This window comes from Hyperolius riggenbachi, chromosome 1 (assembly GCF_040937935.1).
Source record: "Hyperolius riggenbachi isolate aHypRig1 chromosome 1, aHypRig1.pri, whole genome shotgun sequence".
In the NCBI taxonomy this organism is placed as follows: domain Eukaryota; kingdom Metazoa; phylum Chordata; class Amphibia; order Anura; family Hyperoliidae; genus Hyperolius; species Hyperolius riggenbachi.
In genome coordinates this window covers 271076027-271100309 of record NC_090646.1, presented here as the reverse complement: position 1 = coordinate 271100309, position 24283 = coordinate 271076027, and the positions used below count along the sequence as shown (strand labels likewise).

At 41.9% G+C, this 24283-nt stretch overlaps 1 protein-coding gene across 1 annotated transcript in view; it reads right to left on the bottom strand.

Moving 5' to 3' along the window:
- Positions 1-24283, bottom strand: part of FRAS1 (Fraser extracellular matrix complex subunit 1) — a 730981-nt gene that overhangs the window by 442201 nt on the left and 264497 nt on the right. Inside the window, exons 5-6 of the mRNA XM_068233564.1 lie at positions 21778-21937; positions 2926-3059 (exon numbers count right to left, since the gene is read on the bottom strand). Of these exons, the coding sequence (XP_068089665.1) occupies positions 2926-3059; positions 21778-21937 (294 nt within the window). The remainder of the gene's footprint in view (positions 1-2925; positions 3060-21777; positions 21938-24283) is intronic.

Genomic DNA, 24283 nt, shown 5'->3' with positions numbered 1-24283 from the left:
ATTCCCAGGCAGCAAAAGTCGAAGATTCAATGTAGAAGTTTGCACACAGATTTGCTGGAACATAAATGAGAAGTTTATTGTCCCATCACACACAAATGCAATACATCTAACCGACAATGATTGTTTCGGGGCCTACAAGGTCCCCTTTGTCAAAGAATAGGGCAGAAAAACATATACATGTTTTTTTCCCCTATGCCTTGACAAAGGGGACCTTGCTGGCCCCGAAATGATCGTCGGCCTGATTGGTCAGATGTCTGTGTGCAGACTCCTCAGTAAGATCTGAAAGGGTTATTAGCTCTGCTCTGTTTCATAGTTTAACATATAGAGTATGGTTTGTAAAATACAAATATTAGAGAATGATGCAATGTTATAAAAAAAGCTATATAACTGAAAATACAAATATGAGACTCTTTTCTTTGCTACTAATGTTCTATTAATTATCCGTACTACACATACAATTCATTATATCATAAGGTTTTCCTCGATTCAGTGTCACAGTATACAGATTATAAAAGAAGATAGGAATATACAAAATACAAAAGAACAATACAGACCAGAAGAAAGAAGTAGAATGAAACTGGAAGAGTATAGATGACAAAGGAAGGAAAAAAATACGTATTTTAATTTTTCTTTCAGTTTCATTTTATGTGTTTATTTCAAATAAATGATGTGTTCTTGTTCATTTACCTGGGTGGGGGCAGACATCTGAAAGTCCCCTACTAAAGGGGGCTTCCAGACTCCATCATACGTCCCTACCATAAAATCATGCAATTATCCTCCCGGACACTTAAGGCAGAGAAAAGCCTCTTGGCAATAATTTTAGCTAGGGGTACTTTGCAAAGGATGGGGAATACCAACCTGCTTTGTGGACAAAGGGTTATGCCTATTTTCCAATGTTTAACCACTTCAGCCCACAGGGTTGAGATTTTTTTACATCTGAGCAACTTTTACCTCCCATTCATTCGCCAATAACTTTATCACTACTCATCACAATGAATTGATCTATAGCTTGTTTTTTCCGCCACCAATTAGGCTTTCTGTGGGTGATACATTTTGCTGAGAATTAATTTATTCTAAATTCATTTTAACAGGAATATTAAGAAAGAAATGGAAAAAATCATTATTGCTCAGCTTTTGGCCATTATAGTTTGAAATTAATACATGCTACCACAAATAAAACCTATGTACTTTATTTACCAATTTCTCCCGCTTACTACACGATTTAAATTATGTCCCTATCACAATGTATGACGCCGATATTTAATTTGGAAATAAAGGTGCATTTTTTCAATTTGCGTCCTTTACTATTTAGAAGCCCATAACTTAATAAATCATACTGATATACTCCTTTGACATGAATATTTAAAAAGTTCAGACCCTTAGGTAACTATTTATGTTGTTTTTTTTAATTATTGTAATTTTTTATTTTATTTTTTATTAAAACTTGTATGTGGGTATTTTTTGGTGTGGGAGGTAAACAGGGGATTTTAAATGTGTAAAAATTTATTTATTTAATAAAATGTGGTTTGCGGGTGTATTTTTACTATTTGGCCACAAGATGGCCACAGTCAAAAAGCCCTGGGAGCCATTGATCTCGCACCCAGGAAGAAGAAAGAAAAAGACCAGGAACTTTTTCAGCTCAGAAAAGTCGCAGCGTCTGAAGAGACGCTCTCGGCTTTTGTCCGGGGTGGGGTGGGGGGGGGGGGGGGTCCGATCAATGAAAGGGATCTATAATCCCTTTCATTGATCACTGGGCTAACGGCCGGCGGCGGGAGCGCGCACGGGGCGGGGGGCCCGCGGGAGCGCGCGCGACACGCTTGAGTGCGCGCAGCCTAACAGGACGAAAATTTTCGTCCAGTTAGGCTCAAGTGGTTAAATATAAACAACAAACAAACTTCCTCTAAGTTTAGGATGAATACAATGCTGTCAAAAGTGACACTGCACTAAACAGCTATTACACATGTATGTGCCAAGCACGGCTCCAAAAGTGCAATCACTTCCACTTCTGATTTCCCCTGATGCTTGCCTAGTGCTTAGGTGATCGCTGCAGAGCTAAGCAGAAAGTTTACAATATATACCGTAATCCCTTCTCTTAGTAAATTAGGGTCAAAGTCTTATAAAGCCTGTGAAAGTAAGAACACTAGATACCCCATTAGTTTATGAAGTCCTGTGGACTGCTAAGATTTACCAAGTCTTGTTCAACAACAACCATTATCACATAAAATGTTAAACTGTAAAATACATGCTTAAATACGCATGTAAAATGTCCATTTGTCCCAGAGTAAAATAGGCTATAAATTAGTTTTCCCCTATGTAGCTGTCACTTACAGTAAGTAGTAAAATGTGACAGGTTTTGGACTAGTATATCTCTTAATGGGGGATTCTCAGTTTTCATTATTATAAAAAGCACTTACTAAATTGCAGTTATTCAGTTCAACTGCCTAAACTGTGTGCAAATAAGTAGGGAGGCTAGCCAGCATCTTTGCATAGATCGTTTCCAGGAAGTGCTTTTGTAAAGAATAAGGAAAATACTGAGAATTCCTCATGAGGAAATGCACCAGTCCAAAACTTGTAAGATTTGTAAAATATTTACTATCTACTTTAAGTGACAGCAAGATAAGAGAAAAGTAATTTATGGATTTTTTTTACTCTGGGAGAAACATAGTTTTTACATATACATATTTACATGTCTACAATTTTTGAGGATATTGATCCTTTTAAACTTTTGTTCATGAACAAAACCGTATGTCATACACGGACTAGATGAACATGGGTGCTTCTACAGTATAACAACATGCTTTTTTAAGTTATTTGATTTGTATCGCTGACTTTTTTTGTAACCGACTATATATACATGTTTAGCGCATAGGTTATTTATAAAGGGCAGCAGATCAATCACTGAGGAGGAAAATAAAGTGGTTTTACCTTATCACACAGCATGGGGAGACAGTCTGCTGTAAGGCACTGAGTCACCCCATTCTTGCAGGTACATCTGGAGCACTGACTCAGCTTCCATTCTTCTCCATCCTTCATCACATGACCATTAAGAGAGCAGGGCTCTGAAATACAAATAGACTGTGATCTCACCATAGCTGTGTATATACTTGAGAAGAGTCATCCATCTTGTCAGTGACTTACATCAATAAATACAAAGAACTGATGGCTATTTCAGAGCTCCAGAACATTAAGGTTTGTTATTTATTGTTTTGTGTATGTCAGGTATGCTTAGAGTTGAAAAAACATCACAGGAAAAAAAATGCAGACCTGCAAACATGATATACTGAAAATATATCCTCCAGCTGGTAATCTGTACACTTAATGGTGCTCTCCATTTATCTTGTATACTATTCCCTGTGATAACCATACAACCTCTGCTTTCAGACATAGAGAAGTCTAGATGTGTTAAACACGATAAAAAAACAATTTTAGATAACTAAGTTCATCTTGTGACAACATGCAATATATGGCATACGATATAAGTATGCAACATTTTAATTATCAGAACTTAAATCAGTACTTATCAGTACTGCAAAGTTTTAATTATCACCCAGAAGTTATTATGGAATTGATATTGATGGAATTTTGTCAGCCTTATCATTGGTCCCTAAATGCATGATGTTGAGAAAATGAAAATCAGTTCATTGTATCCTTTATTTCTTTTACAGATTGTGCCAGAAATGACTAAAGTATGAGATGGAAAAATTGAGGATTGCAGTGTGATAAGGCTTCTGGATTTGAACGGTAATAGTGCCCTGCAAATTTGTGATGAGATGATGGTAGTTTATGGAAACGATGATCTATCATGACTTTGCCAAGCAATATTACTCTTCAAATGCAGGAACTTTATCACTCTGTGCGGCTCAATGTTTTCCACCCCACAGTTTAGTAACTTCTGGTGCTTGGTAGAGAAGTGTTACCTCGATCATGTTAACAAAAGTCCTAACAGGAGGTAAATAGGTCATCATTTAATTTTTTAACACTATTAAAGGCAGACATATAGGAGTCAAACTATCAATATCAACATCAATATGATATTAATAATTTACTACTTTACTGTGTTACCTCTTACTGTAGTACAAAGCTATTGCCCATCATTCCTCGCCAAGTTGAATGTTACAGAAAACAGCCTTTCACAATCAATATTCGTTTGACAAAACAATTGAACATTGACGGGGTGACAGTATTTTTGTTGGCAATAATGTTTATATTGAATCTATGACTTACTTTATTAAAAATGTGTAATAGTGCATGCCCTCTTTAATAGTATACTTGCCCATTTCACTGGAATCATGGTTAAAAGTTCCCTAAGTTCCTATGCCACAACAGATTAAGTACATCATAAAAACTTCTAGGAACAAAAATAATTGGATACAAATGTACTGGTAAAGTTAACCAAATGATTCACTGCACAAGTTAGCAATTTCAGTTAGCTGTATAGACACAGTCCAACTGATTTTTAGCATATAATGAGAGGAGCAACTGTCGCCCCCCCAAAAAAAATTTATATATATATATATATATATATATATATATATATATATATATATATATATATTTTAACAACAACTCTTGAAAAGAAAGGTAATTGTTGGCTTAATTTCAGAAAAGGGAATTGGTTGATTTTTCTTAAATTTATTTTACAGTCAGGTAATAGCACAAAGGAGAACACATTTCATGGCTTAAAACCACCACTTCAGATCATCATAGGTGCAAGTTGCAGCAGTAGTAAAATCTAAGAGCACCTTTGGCATATAGTAGTCTTCAAAAGCTTCACAAATACAAATCCTTCACCAAGGGCAGTGAGCTGCTAAATTGGCTCTCCAGCTGTTACGGGAACTACGAGTCCCACAATGCATTGCGGGAGTCTGACAACCACAGTCATGGTTAATAAAGGCAAATGCAGTGTAGGACTTGTAATTCCTTAACAGCTGGAGAGCCAAGTTTGCAGATCACTGACCAAGGGCATACATGAGTGCAAAACAAGAAGGATGAAGGATGAGTGAGTAGGAAGTAGGACAGCCCAGTCTTTCAGCTGCTACTTCAAGGGTGCCTTTTGTCAATAAAGAATATAATAAGTATAGAACTGATAAAGGCGAAAAGCAGTTTCAGGCAACTGGGCCTCCTAATCATAACCAGAGGTGGGCAAGGCAAGGGCACACAAGGGCTGTCATTTAGCATTGGCCAGCCACATCTGTGCAAGGTTGTGCACATGAAACTAAAAATGTAAGCAAAGTTTGGCTGGTTGCATCTAGGCACACAGAGGCAGAGAAGCCTGCACTCTGCTGGTGCCAGCCAGCCAATGGGCTTTCCAGAGCACTATGACATCGCCACCTTGTTAAGTGCAAAAGGGTAGCATCACATGACCCAACATTTTGAATGTGCAGCACTGCAGAAGGAGCAAATCTCAGAGCCCAGCAGTCGTAGACTGAGGGACACTTCATAAAAGCGAGATCTTTAGTGACCTCTACATTTTTTTGATAAGTATTTGCTGCCTGCACTTGGTGGCTGGTCAATATATTTAATGTAGAGAGATGAAACCTAGTAGGGGAGGGAGGAAGTGGTAGTTTAAAAGCAAGGGGCATGATTAACGGGACGAATAGTGTAAGAGAGTGTTTTATTAATGTTGACTGCTAATCACAAGTCATGATGGAGGGGAGGTGTTCCACTGAAGTTAGTAGCTGACCAGAAGACATAATGGGAGGAATCCAAAGTTTTGCAAAGGGATCTTATTTAAAGGTTTGCAGGGGACCCAGGGATTTCTAGTTACAACCCTGCACCTAAGGTCAGAGAAGTTGTCCCCTGTAACCTAGCCTTTCCCAGTGATAATACTAACAACTAAAATCTAACTTCCCCATCCTATCATTCAAAACAACTCTCCTAATGTATTCCTATCCCAAACTAATAACCCTACATGGCACTTATATTGTCTACTGATTTATTATCAGCATACAGACCAAGTTCCCTACAGTGATAAGTTTGCGTAGCGTACGGATAATTTCTACTTCTAGGCAAACACGTGTCAAATCAACCTTCTTTCATGCAGTGCCCTATCTCACTTGTCAAAATCTACCTAACCATGGAAGTGTGTTTACAGTCCACTTTAAAAAGATGCATGTTTATGTCAATGTCAGGAGAAATTATTAAGTAAGTGGACAACATGATCTGTTGCATGTTTGCCCTGAAAGAGACAGCGCTTTCGTAGGGGTAAACTGGGCAATCACCTGGAGCCCCAGAGCCTGTAGAAGCCCCCACATTTAAAAAGATGCCTGTTTATGTCAATGCAAGGAGAATTATTTTCTGTTTACATTGCAGACCACTTACTTTTCAATAGCTTTGTTAGCTAACAACATGTTACCCTGTAACCCCAGTAGGAAACAGCTTATCTTATGTTTCAGCTCAGTTTGTAACCAATTAACGCCAATTCAAACAATGCACCACAGGTAAATTGCACAGCAATCAAGTTTTCATTAAAGCTACATCAAATAAAGAAGTCTAGTCTCCTTCCATTGAATACAGCCTTTATACACAGATAGTGAATGTCAGTAAATGGCATCACCCTAAGTGTACTTAATTAGGAGGGGAACTTAATATTCAGGGTCTTGTTTGAAGAATTTTTCTTTTTCTGCGCCACTAATTAGTTTGTGCTGTCAAAATAACGGTGGCAGGAACAGATCAGGGAGATGAGAGTACAATGAGCAACAACAAAAAAAACATTTGGAAATTGCTTCTTAGTAGGTACCGGACAAAACTCTGACCTGAGACACTCTGAGGCTAAACCCTCAACAGCAATCATTACAGCATGAAAATAGTGGAGAAATTTACACTGACAGCTGTGTCACTTTACAGGTTCTATGCAAAATAAAGCACTCAGCAGTTTAAAAACTGTGCACTTTTAACCCATGAGAAGTGTTTCTATGTCTTCTTAATTCTAGAGAAATTCTGAAATTATGTTTACTGCAGGATGTTATGTGCAATTTTTACACACATTTCAAGAAAAGTAGCAATTATAAATCATAAAAATCTATGTGTGTGTGTTTATAAGTGTGTGTTTATAAGTGTGTGTGTGTGCGTGCGTGCGTGCGTGCGTGCGTGTGTGTGTGTGTGTGTGTGTGTGTGTGTGTGTAAGATGCGGTATGCCTGCTTGTTGTGCGGTGTGTATGTGTGTGGTGTCCAAAGTGCTTTTTTTAAAATTATTATCTCACATTAAAGCCATTGATCTTGTTTAATACAACTGTTTGGCAAGCTGAGCCTTGTTGATGTTGAGAAAGTAGATATTTCTGTGTTTGTAAAAAGTTTACCTTGCAGGCTTAGAATTCATTATTTTACACTTGAACTTGTTTTCCACTAACCTCTGACATTGTCTGACATTAAAAACACAAGACAAGCGGAGTAGGTCCCAAAAAGATAATTGGCATTAAGTGTGTGAGAAACTATGATAATGAATATGCTTTCCTTCTCAGAAAAGACTTCCTAAGGACATACTGGGGGTGATCTACTAAGAGAGATGCTGCAGTAAAGCAGACGCTCTCACTTATTCAGGCATTGTAGAGGAATTAAAACTCCAGGCACAATACACAGGTGAAATACAGAGTTTGTGAATCTGTCTACCTTCCTAAAGATTTATAATTCCATCTAGTCAGTTTGATGATACAGATAGTCAAATAACACAGAAGAGGCATCATATGCAGCTCTGGACCCTGGATTCTTCACTCTGCAGTTCAGCAATACAGCATGGCCCCATCCTACTAACAAGAAAGTGCAGGTGATGAGCTGATGAGGTTCTCACTTTGCCCTCTCCTCCAGTAATCAGGTTCACAATTACAGAATGAGAGGATTGTGCAATTTATCAGCACTCGGAGATCTACCTATCACAGTCTTTCTAAACAACACTGCAAAAATATATATTACCAGTAATCCCCCGATACTAGTTAGGTAAACTGACTAGGTAGTAGAGAATGAAACCAAGATGAATCAGTGAGTGGGCAACATGATCCAGGAAAGATTCCATGTTTGCCCAGACAGGGCTAGTGCTTCCATAGGGGTAAACTGGGCAATCAGCCAAAGCCTGTAGAAGCCCCCAAAACTTCCCCCGCCTTTTCACTGGGCTGCTGAGCACAGCCAATGTCACCTAGGGGTAAATGCACAGTGCACAGTGTCACGTCTTATTTGTCTGGTGTTAGAGAACGCGGAAAAGCCGCCGCTTGTGCTACTGAGGAGGCGGCTGATTCCGCGTCCAATGCGGTGGTTTGCACGCCGAAGCGTGTGTCTGGTAGCAGGGCAGAACGCGAAAAAGCCGCCGCATGCAACAACAGTAAGGCGGCTGGTTCCGCGTCCAGCGCGGCGGTTTGCACGTGGCAGCATGTGTCTGGTGTGACTGAGGCTGTTAGTGCACACAGACTTAGGAATACGCGCGCGCGCGCTGAGAGGCAGAATTCTTATACTGGGCAGAGAGAGTCAGCTGATCACGCCGATCAGCTGACTCCAGAGCAGGATACTATTGGTTGATCAATTAGGGGTGGTGCTGGAGAGCACTACTCCATATATAGTTACTGCTGGCCAGTTGCAAGTTGTCTGCCGTTGCGAACATTACGTGGAAGCACTCAGACCTTAGTCAGATCCTACAGTGTGTTTGAACCAGGTGGACCTGGGAATTCACATTGAGCCAGATTACTTGAACTGTTATTCTGTTTATGCTTAAGCTAGTTCCAGGGTGTAGAGACCAAGGACCTCACACCCAGACTAGGGAACTGTATTATCATTTGTGTTATACATCAGACTAGTTCCAGGGTGCTGAGACCATGGACCTCGCACCCAAGACTAGGGAACTTGTGTGATCATTTTGTTATACATCAGACTAGTTCCAGGGTGGAGAGACCACGGACCTCACACCCAGACTAGGCATTGTTTGATATCTGTTATGACTTATTGCTTTCTTGACTACTCCTCTGTCCTCTGATTCGGTACCTCGCATATCTGATACTCCGTTGCCAGACCCTGCTTGCCTTGGATACCGAATCAGCCTTCTGTCTTTGTACTTTATCTGTCCGTGTGTTACCGACCAGGCGTGTCCGACCTCGAGAGCTATCTCTCCCCTTAAGAGATAGTCTCCAGATCAGAGAGTGACATCCACCTTCAGGTGTCACTCACTCTCTGGCCCTTCCTGTCTCCAGCCTGACTCCACCCCTTGGAGAGTCTCAGGCTGCTGGAAGTTTCCTGTGCTCTCAGAGCAGTGTTCCTTTACTGCGTATATCACCTGCCCAGCAGGTGCATTACTCAAAGTACTACTGTTACACCAAACACTTACATACCCTTAGGTGTCCAGAGGTTAGTAATATATCTGTATTATCGGTGATTCTGCAGATCATCAATAACCAGGTATATATCTGCATTCTTGGTGATACTGCAGATCACCAATAATCAGATTCTCTCTGCGTGCTGACACCAATCGTTACAGAACGGCAGACCAAACCCAAATGGACGCACTCCGCAGCCGTCTCAATGTACTCACCACTACGGTGGAGAATTACACCCGAGTACTGGACAGTCACCAGACTCAAATCAATGCTTTGTCTGGGACTGTACAAGTTTATCAGACGGCTGTGGATACCGTGCGATCTCCTCCTAGCACAGACATACGCATGTCTGTACCTGAAAGGTTTTCTAGTCACAGATCTGACTTCCGAAATTTTAGAAACAGAGTGTTATCATACTTTGAGTTAAGACCTAATTCATCAGGGACAATGGCACAGAGAGTAACCTTCATTAAGACTCTATTGTCAGGGGATTCCCAGACTTGGGCATATAGCCTTCCCACGGGGGATAAGGCCCTGACCTCGGTAGAGGAATTTTTTAAAGCTATGGCTATAATTTACGATGACCCGGATATTTCCTCTACCGCTGAGCGGAAGCTCAAGTTGTTGCGGCAGGGCAAAGGTCTGGTAGAAAACTATGCTGCGGAGTTTAGAAAGTGGGCAGTATCAGCTCGATGGGACTCATTCGCTCTTTTAGACTGTTTCTTATCGGGGTTGTCAGACGCAGTTTCTGATCTAATGTTGGGTCATCCTGAGCCCAAATCCATTGATGAGGCCATCTCATCGGCCATCAGAATTGATCGTCGTTTACGATACCAAAGACAGACCCGGGGTAGGAACAATGTAAGGTAGTTTCCTACGCAGCGTCTCCTTCTGTTCCATCCCCACCTCCTTCACCCCCACCGGAACCAATGCAGATTGGTCGGTCGAGATTGTCTCAGGTGGAACAGAGACGCAGAGAAACAGAACAGCTCTGTCTATACTGTGCAGGGGGGTCATAAAGTGCAGAATTGTCCCAAGAAGTCGGGAAACGCTGCCGCCTAGGTGTAGTCGGAGGTAATACCGTAGGCGTGCAGTCTTTACCTCTCGATGACAAGCGTTTTCTTCTCCCTTGCACTATATCCTGGCAGGATAAGACAGAGACTACTGAGGCCTTCATAGACTCTGGCTCAGCAGCTAATTTTATGGATTATGAGTTTGCTAAGAAATTGGGGATTCCGATCTCCCCACTAAAACAACAGATTTGGGTCACTGCAGTGGATGATTCCCCTCTGCAGAGTAATCACCCTCTTTCCCAGACCCCAGACTTGGGGGTCACAATAGGGTTGTTGCATAAAGAAAGTTTATCATTTTTCGTGTTACGAATGGCAACCTCCAAAATCATTCTTGGCATGCCAAGATTACAAATTCACTCGCCTCAGATTAATTGGGCCACGGGTCAGCTAACAAGCTGGTCTGCCCATTGCTATCATCATTGTCTAGTGAAAGTAAACTTTGGTAAAACCAAGATTCACATGGAGGGATTGCCAGATCAGTATTCAGAATTTGCAGACGTGTTCTGTCCCAAGTCAGCAGATAAACTTCCTCCACACCGTCCCTTTGATTGCCCCATTGATCTCAGGTCTGGTTGTATGCCCCCTAGAGGTCATCTCTATAATTTATCTGGGCCAGAGAAGTTGGCCATGAAGGAATACATCCGAGAGAACTTAGCTAAAGGTTTTATTCGCCCTTCTCGATCCCCGGCAGGGGCAGGGTTCTTTTTTGTGAAAAAGAAAGATGGAGGCCTCCGGCCCTGCATTGATTATCGAGGCTTAAATAAAATTACAGTAAAAAATCGCTATCCTTTGCCTTTAATAGACGATTTATTTACTCAAGTCACCAATGCTAAGATTTTCTCAAAACTGGATTTGAGGGGTGCTTACAACCTTGTGCGGATCAGGGACGGTGATAAATGGAAGACGGCCTTTAACACACCTGACGGGCACTACGAGTACCTGGTGATGCCCTTCGGGTTGTGTAATGCCCCGTCCGTCTTTCAAGAGCTGATTAATGAAGTCTTTAGAGAGGTGTTGGGCAAATTCGTTTTAGTATACTTAGACGACATACTAATATTCTCATCCAGCCTCTCGGAGCACAGAGATCATGTTAAGATTGTGTTGTGGAAGTTGAGACAAAACATGCTGTACGCTAAGCTGGAGAAATGCATTTTCGAAGTGACCTCTGTTGCCTTTCTAGGGTACATACAGTAATTTCAACCTCTGGCCTCTCTATGGACCCTGGAAAAGTTTCAGCTGTTTTGAAGTGGCCTCAACCTGTGGGACTGAAGGCTCTCCAGAGGTTTCTGGGGTTCGCCAACTACTATAGGAGGTTCATAAAGGGGAACTCTACGGTGATCTCACCTCTCACTAGTCTCACAAAGAAAGGGGCAGATACTCACCACTGGTCCCCTGAGGCCCATGCTGCTTTCTCCACTCTAAAGAAATTGTTTTGTACTGCACCCATTTTGAGACATGTCGACACCACCTTCCCCTTTATTGGGAAGGTAGATGCCTCAGAGGTAGGGGTAGGGGCTGTGCTGTCTCAGCGTTCTGGGTTGCAGGGAAAGTTACACCCCTGTGCCTATTTTTCACGTGGGTTTTCACCCGCAGAGAAGAACTACGATATAGGCAATAGGGAACTTCTAGCCATTAAATTGGCCTTTGAGGAATGGCGACATTGGCTAGAGGGTGCAGAACATACCATTACTGTCTATACTGACCACAATAATTTAGAGTACATTAAGGGTGCTAAGAGACTTAGCCCCCGACAGGCTCGGTGGTCATTATTCTTCTTGAGATTCATATTTGTAATCACATATACCCCTGGTAGTAAGAACATCAAAGCTGATGCTTTGTCCAGATGTTTTGAGCCCGAGACAGCACAGCCCTCAGACCCAGAAACCATTCATCCTCAGACAGTGGTTCTGGCCGCCACTGAGACCTGGAGGGACTGGACAAAAACGTTGAGTCCGTTCCAACAGGATGTACCTGAAGGGAAGCCTGAAGGGGTCATGTTCATACCATTGCCTTTCCGTCTTCAAATTCTGCAGTTGTTCCATTCCCACAAGAATGCTGGGCATCCTGGGGCCACCAGAACTCAGGACCTCGTGGCGAGGTGTGCTTGGTGGCCGTCATTGGCAACTGACTGCAAAGAGTATGTAAGAGAATGTGCAGTGTGTGCTAGAAGCAAACTGTCCCGTCAGGCACCAGTTGGGACATTGCAATCATTGCCAGTCCTGAGTGAGCCATGGACCCATCTGTCCATGGATTTTGTGGGCGAACTCCCCAGGTCTGAAGGCATGACGGTCATTTGGGTGGTAGTCGATTGTTTCAGCAAGATGGCCCATTTTGTCCCCCTGAAAGGACTCCCCTCAGCCCAGGAGTTGGCTGATCTCTTCATCCAACATATTTTCCGGCTGCATGGTATTCCGGAAAATATAGTGTCAGATCGGGGAGTCCAATTTGTTTCTAAGTTTTGGAGGGCATTCTGCCATCAGTTGGACATGGAGCTATCTTTTTCATCAGGCTACCACCCACAGACCAATGGCCAGACCGAGAGAACCAATCAGTCTCTGGAACAGTTTCTGAGGTGTTATGTGGCAGATGTTCAGACCGACTGGGTCAAATTCCTGCCATTTGCAGAATTTGCACACAACAACTTGAAGAGCTCCTCCTCGGGTTTTCCCCATTCCAGGTGGTGACAGGAAGGTCACCTAAGTTCACCCCATTACCAGTGGCTGCCACTCCGTTTCCAGCCCTGGAGGATTGGCAGAGGTCCTTGAAGCAGACTTGGGGAATGGTAGAAAGAAATTTGAGGAGGGCCTTTCAGAGTCAGAAGAAACAGGCTGATAAAAGGGGTTCCATAGAGTGGGAATTCTTTCCAGGTGACTTGGTCTGGGTGTCCACACGACATATGGCTCTGAAGCAACTATCTCCCAAGTTTGGTCCCAGATTTGTGGGTCCGTTTCCAGTGACCAGGAAAATCAATGATGTCACTTATGCCATTGATCTCCCCACCAGCATGCGAGGTGTGAGATCGTTCCATGTGTCCTTGCTGAAGCCGGCAGTACACGTGGATTCCGCTCCCCCCCCCCCCCCGTGTTAATTGCATGCACGCAGAGGAGTTGAAAAGGGAGTTCCATAACTTGCATCCTGAGAAGCCGGGCAGGAGATGTCCGGAGTCCACTCCTCGGAAGGGGGGGAGGTACTGTGAGAGAACGCGGAAAAGCCGCCGCGTGTGCTACTGAGGAGGCGGCTGATTCCGCGTCCAATGCGGTGGTTTGCACGAGGAAGCGTGTGTCTGGTAGCAGGGCAGAACGCGGAAAAGCCGCCGCATGCAACAACAGTAAGGTGGCTGGTTCCGCGTCCAGCGCGGCGGTTTGCACGCGGCAGCGTGTCTGGTGTGACTGAGTCTGTTACTGCACACAGGCTTAGGAATACGCGCGCGCGCGCTGAGAGGCAGAATTCTTATACTGGGCAGAGAGAGTCAGCTGATTACGCCGATCAGCTGACTCCAGAGCAGGATACTATTGGTTGATTAATTAGGGGTGGTGCTGGAGAGCACTACTCCATATATAGTTACTGCTGGCCAGTTGCAAGTTGTCTGCCGTTGCGAACACTACATGGAAGCACTCAGACCTTAGTCAGATCCTACAGTGTGTTTGAACCAGGTGGACCTGGGAATTCACACTGAGTCAGATTACTTGAACTGTTATTCTGTTTATGCTTAAGCTAGTTCCAGGGTGTAGAGACCAAGGACCTCACACCCAGACTAGGGAACTGTATTATCATTTGTGTTATACTCCAGACTAGTTCCAGGGTGTGGAGACCACGGACCTCGCACTCAGACTAGGGAACTGTATTATCATTTGTGTTATACATCAGACTAGTTCCAGGGTGCTGAGACCACGGACCTCGCACCCAAGACTAGGGAACTTGTGTGATCATTTTGTTATACATCAGACTAGTTCCAGGGTGGAGAGACCACGGACCTCACACCCAGACTAGGCATTGTTTGATATCTGTTATGACTTATTGCTTTCTTGACTACTCCTCTGTCCTCTGATTCGGTACCTCGCATATCTGATACTCCGTTGCCAGACCCTGCTTGCCTTGGATACCGAATCAGCCTTCTGTCTTTGTACTTTATCTGTCCGTGTGTTACCGACCAGGCGTGTCCGACCTCGAGAGCTATCTCTGCCCTTAAGAGATAGTCTCCAGATCAGAGAGTGACATCCACCTTCAGGTGCCACTCATTCTCTGGCCCTTCCTGTCTCCAGCCTGACTCCACCCCTTGGAGAGTCTCAGGCTGCTGGAAGGTTCCTGTGCTCTCAGAGCAGTGTTCCTTTACTGCGTATATTACCTGCCCAGCAGGTGCATTACTCAAAGTACTACTGTTACACCAAACACTTACATACCCCTAGGTGTCCAGAGGTTAGTAATATATCTGTATTATCGGTGATTCTGCAGATCATCAATAATCAGGTATATATCTGCATTCTTGGTGATACTGCAGATCACCAATAATCAGATTCTCTCTGCGTGCTGACACCAATCGTTACATCTGGTCAGTGCGCCTCCATCTTCCTTTTTCCATCTCCATGGCTCCCTGCAGTGATGTCTCTGTCCCCATGATCTGCCAGCATGTTACATGGTGCACGTACATGTTTGTGAGAAACAAATAAGTGGTGCTGGTGGGTAGATAAGGAAGGCTGAAGCGAACTGAGGAAAGAAGTAGGGTAGAACATGGCACAACACAGAAGAGATATGCTCAACAGTGCAATCTGCATACTTGGGGGGGGGGGGGAACACACACACACAAATGTTGCCCTATTACCATTATCAGGTGGATGGGAAAGGACACCAAGCCTACCCAAATGCTGCTATTTGGGGGTGGGGAAATCTAATATAGCTCTATGGGGGGGGGGGGGGGGCAGCACAAAGGCCACCTAATACCACTATCTAGGAAGGGAGAACATAGGCCAATTACAGTGGGATGCAAAAGATTGGGCAACCTTGTTAATCGTCATGATTTTCCTGTATAAATCGTCGGTTGTTACGATAAAAAAATAAAAATTATAATATAATAAAAATAGTTAAATATATCATATAGGAGACACACACAGTGATATTTGAGAAGTGAAATGAAGTTTATTGAATTTACAGAAAGTGCACAATAATTGTTTAAATAAAATTAGGCAAGTGCATAAATTTGGTCACTGTTGTCATTTTATTGATTCCAAAACCTTTAGAACTAATTTTTGGAACTCAAATAGGCTTGCTAAGCTCAGTGACCCCTGACCTACATACACCGGTGAATCCAATAATGAGAAAGAGTATTTAAGGGGGTCAGTTGTAAGTTTCCCTTCTCTTAATTTTCTCTGAAGAGCAGCAACATGGGGGTCTCAAAACAACTCTCAAATGACCTGAAGACAAAGATTGTTCAGCATCATGGTTTAGGGGAAGGATACAGAAAGCTGTCTCAGGGATTTCAGCTGTCTGTTTCCACAGTTAGGAATCTATTGAGGAAATGGAAGACCACAGGCTCAGTTTAAGTTAAGGCTCGAAGTGGCAGGCCAAGAAAAATATCAGATAAACAGAAGTGACAAATTATGAAAACAGTCAGAGTCAACCCACAGACCAGCACCAAAGACCTACAACATCATCTTGCTGCAGATGGAGTCACTGTGCATCATTCAACCATTCGGCGCACTTTACACAAGGAGATGCTGTATGCAAGAGTGAAGCAGAGGAAGCCTTTTCTCCGTCCGCAGCACAAACAGAGCCGCTTGAGATATGCTAAAGCACATTTGGACAAGCCAGCTTCATTTTGGAATAATGTGCTGTGGACCGATGAAACTAAAATTATGTTATTTTGGCATAACAAGGGACGGTATGCATGAAAGAAAAACAACACAGCATTCCCCAAAAAAACACCTGCTACCTACAGTAAGATATGGTGGTGGCTCCATTATGCTGTGGGGCTGTGTGGCCAGTGCAGGGACTGGGAATCTTGTCAAAGTTGAGGGACGCATGGATTCCACTCAGTATCAGCAGATTCTGGAGACCAATGTCCAGGAATCAGTGACAAAAATCTGAAGATGCGCCGGGGCTGGATATTTCAACAAGACAACGACCCTAAACACTGCTCAAAATCCACTAAGGCATTCATGCAGAGGAACAAGTACAATGTTCTGGAATGGCCATCTTAGTACCCAGAACTGAATGAATATAATTGAAAATCTATGGTGTGAGTTAAAGAGAACTGTCCATGCTCGGAAGCCATCAAACCTGAATGAACTAGAGATGTTTTGTAAAGAGGAATGGTCCAAAATACCTTTAATAAGAGTCCAGACTCTCATTGGAACCTACAAGAAGCATTTAGAGGCTGTAATTTCTGCAAAAGGTGGATCTACTAAATATTGATTTCATTTATTTTTTGTGGTGCCCAAATGTATGCACCAGCCTAATTTTATTTAAAAATTATTACACACTTTCTGTAAATCCAATAAACTTTATTTCACTTCTTAAATATAACTATGTGTGTCTCCTATATGATATATTTAATTGCCATTTTTTATCATAACAACCAATATTTTCTACAGGAAAATCATGACGATTAACAAGGTTGCCCAAACTTTTGCATCCCACTGTAATACTTCTATATAATGATGTGGGGAGAAGGAACCACAGGCCACCTTATATGCCTCTATGGGAGGGTCCTATGTTCTTTCTATGGAACTTTTCACCTAAACCCATCCCTAGCTAAAGAGGAAATGCTTCCACAGTTATCCACTCTGGCTCTTTGCTAAGGTGTTCTAAACACAAACATCTGCAAGAAATACATTTACCGCCTGTCAGCTGCCACCATGAACTGGAGGCCCAACAAAGCTGTCTATTCACCTTGCACACAGAGAAATAATGACCAACTGATACTCAGATGATGATCGGAAGTGTTTGACCTACAATATCAGGGAGAATTATGCTGGACCTACACAAACTGATATAAATTAAATCGACTTTCAAACAAAAGACTGAGCTCTAACACAGTACAGAAACAGTTAATTTAAACTCAAGCCATGGTACATAGTCTTTATGGCTGTTTTTTTGTTTAAAAAAACAAAAAAACAATTGTAAATAAAGGAGGACAATATACAGTATTCAGATATGAGGATATGTTAAACAAACACAGAACATTTATATCGAGCTTTTCTCCTGGCGGACTCAAAGCGCCAGAGCTGCAGCCACTAGGATGCGCTCTATAGGCAGTAGCAGTGTTAGGGAGACTGGCCCAAGGTCTCCTACTGAATAGGCGCTGGCTTACTGAACAGGCAGAGCTGAGATTTGAACCCTGGTCTCCTGTGTCAGAGGCAGAGCCCTTAACCATTACACTATCCAGTCTCCACCCTGAGGATTTTTTGTTTCAATTTATGAGTTCTACTTTAAAGCAGAAGAGCTTCAGATTGAAACATTTAGAGTCATGGAATGAGAATGGGATCTGCAGGAGCTTTCTGGTTGGCAAATAATTTCATGAATTGAAATGAAAACCCCCTTTCCTTTGATAAGTCCTATTGTGAGCCACATACTGAAACACGCTATTGCTTTTCAGCAACATCTTTTTGACATGGAATGGTCCTTCTGACAAGCTCACTCAGATGACGTGTGAAACAAGTGCATCTTATTTCACCATTTGCTTTATAGGAATCAAACCTCTTATTATTTTTATTATTACCTATGCTGAAGTATGCATGGGTAATATTATTATCCGTGTTGCACGGTATAGAAGACCTGCCTAGCACAATAATTCACGCATAAGGATAGTTGTTATGTAGCTTTTGTCACTCTTAGTATCCTGCAAGGCCATTTTTCAAAAGCCCATCTTATAACCTTGACAAATGAGTTTACAGTAACTCGGAATCTAAAAAGTCATATTTGTTGAAAGAGGCCATCATGAAAAAGAAATGCAATTTATCATGGAAGAGAGCAGATTGCTGGATTGGAATATGACCATAGAAAATAAGTCCAAAGGAACTGTGAAGTGAATATCATCTGTCTAGTATTTCACCCAGTTAGCCAGAATGACTTTTACTGTTTTATAATATTACCCAATCATGCCATCAGTGTGGTCTGCATAACTGAATATGCAGTCATTTTAGTCTTTTTGTTTTAATAATTTATTAAATGAAGTACTTTTTTTTCTACACTTTTCTTTTAATTATGAAAATATAAATGATTAAAAATGTAAGATGCAGCTGCTGGTCTGTCTGGTAAGGTTTATACATACAAGCAAGGACTAATTTTTCTGCAGTGCACTGAAGAGCTCCATGGATTGCAGGACCTAGCTATCAGTACCCGAACTGGGGATTTTCCTCAACTAATGTTACACAAATATTTACTCTATAGAGAAAAATGACCAGCACACCAATAGATTGTTGAAATCAGTAAGGCCCTGTTCACACTGCACGCGTTTCCAGCCGCGTTTTGGGAACGCGTGCAAGAGCCCGACACGCACGAAATCAGACAGTGCATAGAGTGCACTGTCTGATGTTCACACTGCATGCGTTCCGGACCAGTGCGGTCCGGGAACGCATGTTGCACGCATTTTTTCTAAAAACGCGCGGCTGTCCCATCACTTTCAGTGAATGGGATCAGCCACGCAACGCATACAAATGCGGATGGCATGCGTTCTTACGCGTTGCGTTCCAAATGCACGGCCGTCCGCGTTTGCTAATGTGAACAAAGCCTGAAGCTATATTGTGATCACAAAATGATTATCAGAGAAAATATATACATAGCACAGGGTTGTGTACTTGATAATGATTTAAGCAACACATATGCATAAAAAAGTGGCATAGAGATACATGTAAGCAAATACAGTGATATACAGGCACAATATTCAGGATCAATAGAAAGCCTGTAAGGGGCTTTCTCTGTATGAGCAGCCAATGGGCAGTCCAACAAAGTCTTCTAATGGGCAGTCCAACAAAGTCTTCTAATGGGCAGTCCAACAAAGTCTTCGAATGGGCAGTCCAACAAAGTCTTCTAATGGGCAGTCCAACAAAGTCTTCTAATGGGCAGTCCAACAAAGTCTGGCCAAAAAGAAGCCAGCAGGAGCAGATTGCATTGGCAACAAAGTTCAACAGGGTGACCCTTAGGCCGGCGTATCCAATAACCCTTATAAAACAAATATTTACTGTAATACAATTTTCTTACCACAAAGCATTTCCCGGCTAAGGTGCAGGTGGAGAAATCTATGTTTGTAACATTTCCTGTTTCTAGTTATTTTTATCCACACGTTAAATAAGCCAAACACGTTAAATAAAACAGATATGCCAAGACACTTCACATTATCTTTAGAAAGGCAAACACAGAATGCTAACCTCTTAAGATATAACAATTTACATTTGCTCCCGTTGATACTCTGCAAATATTATAAATAAATTACCAAAAGTAAAAAGGTGCACCAGCCTAAAAAAAAGCTTTAATATGTCAATTAAATGGTGTTCATACAAAACTTAATTAGCTGCAGATAGAAGGATGACGCTGAGCAGTGAACATTTGCTGCTTACTAAATGTATTCCAGTCAGTACATCAGATACAAGCACAAGGGTGTGGGGGTGGCCTATGGCCTCTGAAAAAGCAGGTTGCTCCCGTGAAACGGCTGTTAGGCCACCCCCCAAACCATTGTGCTTGTATCTGATGTACTGACTGGAATACATTTAGTAAGCAGCAACTCCTTGGTGCCCAGCGTCATCCTTCTATCTACAGTTCTATGATTTGCTGCCTGCTGTGAGCACGTGTAGGCTACACTTTTCCAGTGCAGTTTGCCACATTGAGTACCAGCCTCTGTCCTTCTACTGCTTGATAAAACTTAATTAGCTTGAGAGATGTAATGATATGTTTGTGTGGATTCATTTATGTAGTTAAAGATAGTAAAATGAATCTAGGGAATTACGGTAACCATCACTTCTTCACACGTGGTGTGTTATTTTGTTATACAGGACCTAAAGGACCTGCTTATTTATAATACATGCTAAACATGCAAACTGTCACAATTTTAATGTTAAAGTTGCCAAGCAAGTTATTTATAAAGATGTAATGGACACACCACTATTGTGACATTGGATCTTTACCAATTAATTAGACTTTGACCTTGTGAATGGCAGTAGCTACTACTAGCATGGGGGCACTGACAAGAAAGCCTTACCCACTAAACCTGGCCACTGTCCAGGGAAGTGTGCACACTGCATATGAGGTATGACTATTACTTTTGTTACTTAATATACAGCTCTTTTCAAGGTTGCCAAATGTATTCTTTTTATTTACAGATTGTGCACACAAAGCACTTTAGTCTTTATTGTTTAGTACAGTTTCATATACATATTAAATTATGCCATTATGTATAGTATATTTTATGACATATCACTGGAAACTTACTATGTCACTATTAAGGGGATTACTTTTTATATTAATTATTTGTGCCTGGTCCAAACTAGGTAGTTTTAGCTTGGTTGTACATCACCTTTGTGGTTAATTGTGTTTATTTAAGTTTGCGTTTCACCGCTGGCAGCAGTGACATATATTGCCATTATTGTTTGATATGTTTTTGGATTATACAGTTGTAGGAGGGTCATGGGTTTTATTTTTTTATGTTTTTAGTATGCTTTTAGTTTTTTATGCTTTTAGTTCCATGGGAGAATATGATAGTGTACAGTAAATATAAAAAGATGGATTGACTGTTACTGAAGGACCTTAGTAGAAAACTCCCTTTTTGTTGTATGTGCTACTAGGTTTGTAACTCAGCGATGCAATCCTGTTTTCATTAGGATTTTTTTTAGTTTATTCCACATTGTTTCTCTCTCTAAAAGAAAGAGGATACTTTTATTAACAAAAATGTCAGAAAAGATCATTACAAACTATTCCTTTACACTGTGACTGTATTGGTGCAGCAGCTTTGCCTGCTATTGAGCAGGTGAGCACTGCACTACTGCAGATAACCATGATTCACTGTAATGAATCTCTGTCTAGCAATACTAGCTGCATAATGTGCATAAGCCTGTTTTTGGTGTATACATTTTTTTGGTTCATTGTTAAACTACCTAAATGTACTTTACTGACTTTGCAAAGCTTCTAAAAGGTGGATGCCTTGAAATGGCCTGATAAAACTCCTGAGTCGAGTGTAAGGGTCACTGACCTGTTTGGTGCCTATTACATATGTGACTCTCTGCAAGTGTGACTAGCCAATACACAGCTGGTCAGACTAACCAGTATATTGTTAAACTCTGAAAGGTTGCGTCCATTAACCTAGCTTCCGTTATTTAATGGGTGGGTCTTTTATAATAGTCATACATATTGTGCAATGTGAACGCAGATGAGATGCCCTAGTTAACACTGGGACTACATATATCACTATTAAGCACTGCACGCACCTCCAGTTCCCACACAGGTAGGACAGCATTCTCCAGGGGCAACAAATTCCACTTCTCCATCTTGGCAGTTTGTCTTGGGACAAGGCTTTGGGGAGCATACTACCTTGCCATGCATGCATATGCAGATGCTGCATTTGGATTGTGACCACTGTACACCGTGCTGCAATTGCAAAAAGGACAATATTAATGGTCATCTCCAATCAATTTCTTTTACAGAAAAGATAAATACTGCTCTTTGTTTAATTTAAAAGCATCACTTTTAGTACAGAAACTTTTCTTATTTATTTTACTATGTCACATTAGGACTCCTGTGCTGACAACTGACGATCCGTGGCTCAGTTTACCTGAATAGAGTACAGGTGCGACAATCACTTCTACTAAAAAGAAATTATCAGTAACATAAGTGGGCCCACTGACTTTCATTGCGACTGCTTAGGACCTCAGGTCCTGGACCTGAGCACTCTAAGGGCTCATTTCCACAACAAGCATGCAAATTTCACATGCTATTTTCTGGATTTCTCTGCACGCAAATTTGCATGCGTTTGCGGTCATTTTTCATGCAAATTTGCATGCATAAGCAAATTTTTTTCCCCGTCATCTTTCATCACTATTGACATACGCATGCGGAAAAAAAACTATGCACGTGATAACATATAAAAACCCAGCAAAAACGCGTAAGTGCAAATTGTTAGATGCCGCCATTTTTATTTCTCGTGCGGGGGAGGGGGGGGAAGTGATTTTTGCCTGTAATGAACACAGGCACACAGGCACATTGAACAGGCACATATGTGAATTTGTGTGTGGATAATGCACGTGAATTTGCCATAGTGGAAACGAGCCCTTATGCATTACTATTCATAGAAGTTTGCCATGCATTTTACAGAAATGAATGGCGCATGCATTGTTCTGCCTTGCTGTGGTGCCCTTATTCAATTACATTAAATAAGACAATGCATCGTTGCAGACAAATATAGATGCAGCACTGTGCTAAGAGTCCTGCACAGAGCATAAGTGTATCCATCAGACAGCGCTGTCTATGCAGTCTCTGATGTCCCTGTGCATTTCGCACTGATGCAATACATAAGGTGGCCACTAACGATACAAACGTTTTTTCTTATGAACGATCGAAAATGATCGTTTGGGACCACTAATGGACTAAGATCTCCTAACCAATCCGATCAAATTAAAATGAAATTTATACAATTTGTGGATTGATAACACCCATCTGTGACGCCGTCGATATGACATATCGAATGCGTCATGGAGTTACGAACGCCAGTTTCTTCGCAAACCAACCAAAGTGACAATTTTTGGTTTAAATACACTTTTTTTCTCCTTCTCCAAAGGGCTGGAGGAATCTTTTCATGGTCAGTTAATTAGCCTTCTGTAAAAAGATTTTCTGCCAGCACAGGGGACCCCCTGAGGTGTTTATAGCCCATCCATCACAGATAGGGCTGGCATAAATCGTAAATCCCCAAGTTTCTGGCAGAATGGTGTCTCTAACATTCTCACCTCCATACAGAACTAGCAAATGCCCAGATCTTATCAGTTTCTCTCTGGAAGCAGCTGACCTGCTGTGATCTCAGGAATCCCAATATTCATATGTTCTCCATCTTTCCGTCATAATTCCTGGCATAGCAGATCTCCCTGCCCATGAAATCTGCACAGGTTGTGGGATTCCACAGGGCGCTGGTTCTGACAGGTTTACGGACCAATCGGACTGCCAGATCTAGCGTAAGAGTGTTTTAAAATAACCCTCTAATACCCCAGGGGTCTGATCCCCCAAGTTTGGTATCAACGTTCTTGATAAATTCTGACAAACCTAAAAATGTTATTAGATTTAACATAACTTGTACGGTTTGCAGATGAGCACACCTATCATGATTCAGGTAAATTCTTGTTTCTATGAGAGGGGCAGGGACCTCCTGCTGCAAAGAGGTGTGTGATCCACGCCCCCTAACCCCTCCTTGCTGGAGTGTGGGCTATAACCACAGAGAGCCCAGAAAGCCCTGGGTCCTTTACCTTCAATCTGATGCCTAGTAACATCCTGGCAGCCTGCAAGGACACGGGCCAAAACCTCCATCTTGGAACTACTTCTAACAAAGGCCTGTTGGCCGCATGGCAACCGCCATTTTGGGACTTTCGCCAAAGACTTGCGATTGCCGCATGGACTACCAATAACGGTATTTGAACTGTATATTAAGACATTCTGTTTATTTTCCTCTCTTCTCTCTGTCCAATCAATCTGTTCTAAAATAAGCTGTGTGTATGTAGTTTAGAAATAAACTAAAGATTTTATCGTTCAGTTGTGTGCCTTTTCTGGTCATCTGATTGCTGCTATAACGAATCTGCCCTCTGAAGAGTCAGTCATACTACCGCATTGTATTATGATTTGCCTATGATTGTTGATTTGCTAGCTAGCTTGTAAATAACCGTTTCTTCCTTCTAGGATTAGCTAGTACCAGCTTTCCTGTGTGAAATCGATAACGTTAGTTTCTCGATTGTA